Genomic DNA, 6100 nt, shown 5'->3' with positions numbered 1-6100 from the left:
CATTTACTAATTTCAACAAGATTCAGACAAATGATGTGTATAGGCAAAAGAAGATCCTTACTTCAAAATAATTAATGAATTGCAAATAAATCCTCAGATCATGCTAAGAAGCTACAAGTGTCTCAATTCATCAAAATATAAACACTCATTTATACTCAAGAAACAACCAACCTTGTAAACATATGTCTAAGTATGTATGTCATCATTTATTTGTTCACACAATAAATTTATTAAGCACCTATTATTTGCCAGATGGTGGGATACCTATCTAAGTAATAAAAGAGTCCCCACAAGGAATAGAGGAACAGTACTTTGTTGTCATTGTTTTAAACACATAGAGTGATATATAATTCTATACATGTGTATTACTTGGGTAATTGGGGAAAACTTACTAAATAAGCTTCTTTTCCTAAAGTTGTCTTTCCTTTGTGAGCCAAGAAGAGGAATGAAAGCCCAAACTAGTTAAGTCTGATGTTTGAGAGCCATAAAATAATTGTGCTTACCAGGAATACAGAATTGTTCCAACAACAGATGTGAGTTTACTGTTCTCTTGTTTTTGCTTTGCCAGGCCAAAGTCAGCTACGATTCACAAAACAAAACAATGTTAGCATTTTTCCCCAGAATTAGCATCTTTCCTTAGACTTTGAGATTATGTATAATAGTTATTACAATTCACAACCTTCTACAGAATGCCCTATGTATCAATCTTCCACACGACCACCAGCCTTAATGAATGGCATACATACAATATTCCAGTATGCTATGTATTTTGACATGAGGCTTAGCATTTAAAAAATACTAAAGTAAGTCTTGCTAACTGAAACATAGAACAAAGTACTAATTGAACTTCTTGTTTCACATTTCAAATTACCTTTTATAATTTCAAATTAATAGAATTAATCTAATATTTTGGCATATGGCAGTCATGACCTCATCTGGCCAAAAAATAAATAAGAATTAAAAATAAGGTAAGCCTGCCTGGCCGCTGTGACTCAGTGATTGGATGTCAATCTCTGAACCAGGTGGTCACGGTTGGAGACCCAGTCAGGGCGCATGCCCGGGTTGCGGGCTCAATCCCCAGTAGGGGGCGTGCAGGAGGAAGCCGATCAATGATTCTCTCTCATCATTAATGTTTCTCTCTCTCTCCCTCCCCCTTCCTCTCTGAAATCAATAAAAATATACTTTTTTTTAAAAATAAGGCAAACATAAATAACCACCATGAAGATCTAAAAATGTGAAATTAAATGGCATCTATTGGTACTAAATCACAGTAAATATGATGTTCAGAATCATCTCAAAATATTTATACATCACCAAATAATTCTGATTTTCAATTTAGAACACCAAATATTTATATTTAATATTAGCACTCGATGAACTTTTCAAGTCACCTACAGATTCTTTCCTTTAAAAAACCACTCAACAGCTTCGGTCAAGGTGGATCTTACTTGGAGGTGGCAGCATTTGGGGCCAACTCTGACTACGTTGAGCCCAATGTGCCACTGAGTCAGGGTCTGTGTCACCTCCAAGGCTGCAAATAAGTGCAGTGACAAGACCTGAACATGTTTCAAGGCAACAAGTGATTAAAAGATGACTTCAAAGATAGTCTTCTGCCCTGGCCCGGTGGCTCAGTTGATTGTAGCATCCTCCCATCCACCAAAAGGTTGTGGGTTCAATTCCAAGTCAGGGCACATATCTAGGTTGCAGGTTCGATCCCCAGTCGGGGCACATACTAGAGGCAACCAATTGAAATTTCTCTCTCATATCGATGTCTGTCTCTCTCTCTCTCTCAAATCAATAAATATATTTTCAGGTGAGGATTTTTTAAAAAGATACAGTCTCCTATATGGAAATATATTTATACATTAAGATTAGCTACCACTTGTAAATTTTGCACACCTAAATATGCTGGTACTATTCTGCTGCCTCAAGAAGGCAAAAATCCAGGCAGCATGTTACTATAAATAACTGCAAACTAATCTTCATCTTAAAACATCTAATTCACCTATAGTGAGTGAAAAGAGAGAGGGAAAAAAAGGAATTTTTCATTTTTCTAAAGTTTTTTTTTTCTGGTCACATTTTTAATACCTCTCATGCATCTTAAATATCGTTTGGGAATTCTGTGCTTCTTTTCTGGGAGTAAATAAACCTTCTAGCACAGAAAAGAGAAAAATAAAATATGACAAGGCTGCCCCTTAGTGGTGACATGCTTACACACACATACACACACACACAAACTATTTTTATAGGCTCTATGAATTGCAGCTTTATTTAAATCTCCCCAAATGTGGAAATCTTATACATTTGTTTTCAAATTAATGCTGTATGATTTTAATTTAACTTTAATTCCTCTTAAAAATAAGAGTCTTCAATGTCTATACTTATATCAATCGTGATAGACACTGAAAAATATATTTCATCACTATTTTATTTTAAATATTTTTAAATGGTAAAACAAAAATACAAAGAGCTAACAACTGAGAATAATTATTTTAAAAACTAAGAGATTATTTAGATAAAGATCTAAAACTAAAAGGATTTCTAGAAGAAGAAACAGAGAAAGTAGAGGGGTAAAAAACAGTGAAGAAATCATGCAGAAAAATTTCCCAAAACTAAAATTTTTAGTCTCCAGATCAAGAAGTACACCTAGTTCCAGACACATTGAATGAAAAGATACCCATCCAAAGCAGATAAAGGAAACATTCTAAAAGTTTCCAAAGGAAAAAAAAAAACAGTCCATGTATCAAGCAATGGGAATCAGAATAGCATTGAATTTCCTAACAGCAAAATCAGATGCTAGAAGATTGAAGTAACAACTTCAAATTTGGAAAGATAATGACTTTCCTTTGAGAATATTAGACAGAAAGAGAAAGACACAGGATACAAGAAACAGGAACTCCAATCAGAAGAGGAGCAAATGAAAGTTACAACGTCTGTGTAGTAGACTAAACTCAAATCCGGTCATCACTGCAGCAAACAGCTACAGGAATTGGTTACCCAGGAAAACAAAATTGAGAAAAATTGTCATGTTGACCATAAGTAGTACAAAGAGGGCTTTCATAATGTTTTCAGAAAGTTTAGAAAGAAGAAATAATAGGTACAATTTTTTAAAAACCCTAGGAAAACAAATAAAAAAGAGGGCAATTATTAACTCCAAGAAAAACAAAAAGGTCTATGAGAAAGGAAAGGTAATCAACACTGAATGATTACTATACAATAATAATAATGTAAACCCAGAAACCCGCCCTCCACCCCAGTGGGCCCCAGAAACCCACCCACGCCTCCAGTCAAGTCCTCCAGAGTCAACTCCCCGCCCACCCCACACACACAGCCTCCTGCTGATCAGCTGTTATGGCGTGATGGCGTGACGACCACAGGCTTTTTATATAATAGACTAGAGACCCAGTGCACGAAATTCGTGCACTCAGCGGGGGTGGGGGGAGGTCCCTCAGCCCGACCTGCACCCCTCGTAGTCCGGGAGCCCTCAGGGGATGTCTGACTGATAGTTGATTTGCATATTAGCCTTTTATTATATAGGATACCCCTTTGTATTTTATTTCTGTAGACTTAATGTACTATAGAATAATTACACAGTGATGTATGTATAGAATTTATAAACAAGCCTACATATAATGGAAGCATATTATCAAAAAACTTTTTACTGATAGAATGTCATGATCAAAACATAGAGAGAGTTCTGATTTAGAGATGGTTCCCCACTTATCGTTGGTGAACCATTAATAGTGCATAAGAGTAACACAAATGCTCATGAGTGAAGAAAGGCAGGAAAAAGCTAGTATATCCTTAAAGCATTAAAAAGTTAAGCTATGATTGAGAATTAACCAAGTGTTGGGGGAAAATAATTTTCTCATTTGTAAAATGTTAGCCAACATGAGGCCTATCTGCTACAGTTGAAAATACTTTGGTAAAAACTGATGTTGAAATATATAAATGGCTGGATTTTTTCATAGCCCTTGATAAGTACATTTGTTACCCGTATGGTACAGACCATGTTAAAATCGCTTAACATAACATGCTCACATGGTGGTCATAAAAGCTTGTGTTGATGAAGTAACATTCTACAGAAAGAAAATACCTAGAGACCACTGGTTTGGGAATTAAATTCTCATGAATCCTAAGGGTCCTTTATTCTCTCGTGTGGGCAATATACAACTCAATAGTAGCTACTAGTCACATAGGGATGTTCAACTTAAAGTTTCACAGAATTTCAGATTCACATCCTCTGTCACATTAGTCACATTTCAGGTGACCAACAGTCACCTGTGGCTAGTGGCTGCTCTCTAGGATAGTGCTGATGGTACAGAACATCCCCATCAGCACAGTTCAGTTCCATGGGACAGCTCTGCTCCAGAATATAATTCAGAAATTCTGAAATTCCAATGTTTAAGATGTTCATACTTACTCACTGTTACTTTGTCCTTATCCCCCAACATGATGTTGTTTGGCGTCAGATCTCTATGGATGATTCTCTTCTCCTTGTGCAAGTACCGAAGAGCTAAGCACAGCTTGAAACAGCAAAGACAAAATTTTATTTCCCCAAATATACATATAACCACTGATGAATACTACACGCAGCTCTAAAATATCAGCTCGGATCTTCACCGTTTTATAGGAAAATTTAATGAAAATAAACGTGTACCTGAATAAATATTTTCCATAGTCTTTCTTCAGCAAAATGAAGTTGTTTTTCCTTCAAAGAACTGAAATGTTCTCCAAGAGGGGCTCCTTCTATAAGCTCCATAACTATATACAATCTATCATCTATAGAAAGGAAACAAAAAACAAAAACAAGAAAAAGACAATAGAAATTTAAGCTCAATAAAGGTATTTCGGAAACACTTAGGAATTAGAATCTGAGTTTCCCAATAGGTGTGCAGCACTAAAGAGTTAGAGATGCCTTAAGATATGAATCCACTCAGCCCTGGAGTGGGTGAGAGGGTGGGGGAGGGGATCTTGGGACAACTGGAGCCCAGCAACAGTCTCTCCCGGCTACAGAATTAGTTTACCTGGCAACTACTATCATTTGCTATGTACGCTGTGACATGGAATGGTTGGGAGGCCCCCAAAAGAAGGAGCTAATGATCTCAAGTCATGGAGGATTCCCTGAAGAACATGTAAACCCACTTCATCTCGACAGTTTGATATTTACCCTTAAATCAAGCCAGCCATTCAGAAAACTGCATTTTAAACTGCATTGTTTGTAGTCTCATAGGGTTACCTTTCTGACTTTTACAATGGAATCACACCATGGCCTTGTAATGAATGACAGAGTTGAAATACCACCCAGGATAGAAATTTCTGTTATGCCCCTCAAGAGCACAGAAAGCTGTGCTTCTCCTGGTTCCACCCGATGGACACTGAAAACCTCACAGCTAATTGTGTTCCTCTCTCTGTTGTGGATGCCAAGAAACAAAGGAGAAAATTCTACTTCCTCCTTCAAAACTAATATGAAACTACTCCCAGTGGTATGCACTGTGTATCTTTTGTGATGTTTGGGATTTATATAGAATATGCATGTACACAATATCTACAAAAACAAAATCATACTACACATGTTTTGCAACTTATAGTGTTTTGTTGTGTGTCAGTATACATAGATCCATGCCATTCGTTCTGTTGGTTACATTAGTATTCCACAATACAGTTGGATCATAATCATTCTCCCAATCATTATTTAATCATTCTCCCAAGGATAGACATTCATATTGTTTCCAATTTTTCATAATCTCAAGAAATATTTTTATATGTACTAACCGTACCTTTAACTTTATTCTTCATTTTCTCACATTTTATTTCCTTTTATCACAATTTTCTACTCTGTTTTATCACATTTTATGTATTTTTAATCGCTTCCATTTCTTTTTGGAGGAAGTTAGTTTGCAAAAACACACTTTGTGCTGTTTTATGCTTAAGTAAGACACGTTGTGCCACTTCAGTACAAGTTAAGAGCCAATCGAGATCTCTGTGTGATAGGATATGCATTAAATCACAGGAAATTATTCTAATATCAAGAACCAACAGCCAGGGGTGCAGGATTTACTGGAGACTTTTGGCACCAAGTTCCTGAGTCATCTGGGGG

The 6100-nt window shown here is 36.4% G+C and overlaps 1 protein-coding gene across 1 annotated transcript in view; it reads right to left on the bottom strand.

Moving 5' to 3' along the window:
- The window catches only part of NEK10 (NIMA related kinase 10), a 118237-nt gene that overhangs the window by 66056 nt on the left and 46081 nt on the right, over positions 1 to 6100 (bottom strand). Inside the window, 3 exon segments of the mRNA XM_023752910.1 lie at positions 504 to 579; positions 4424 to 4526; positions 4661 to 4782. Of these exon segments, the coding sequence (XP_023608678.1) occupies positions 504 to 579; positions 4424 to 4526; positions 4661 to 4782 (301 nt within the window).

This window comes from Myotis lucifugus, unplaced genomic scaffold (assembly GCF_000147115.1).
Source record: "Myotis lucifugus unplaced genomic scaffold, Myoluc2.0 scaffold_39, whole genome shotgun sequence".
In the NCBI taxonomy this organism is placed as follows: domain Eukaryota; kingdom Metazoa; phylum Chordata; class Mammalia; order Chiroptera; family Vespertilionidae; genus Myotis; species Myotis lucifugus.
This window is presented reverse-complemented; position numbering and strand designations above follow the sequence as displayed.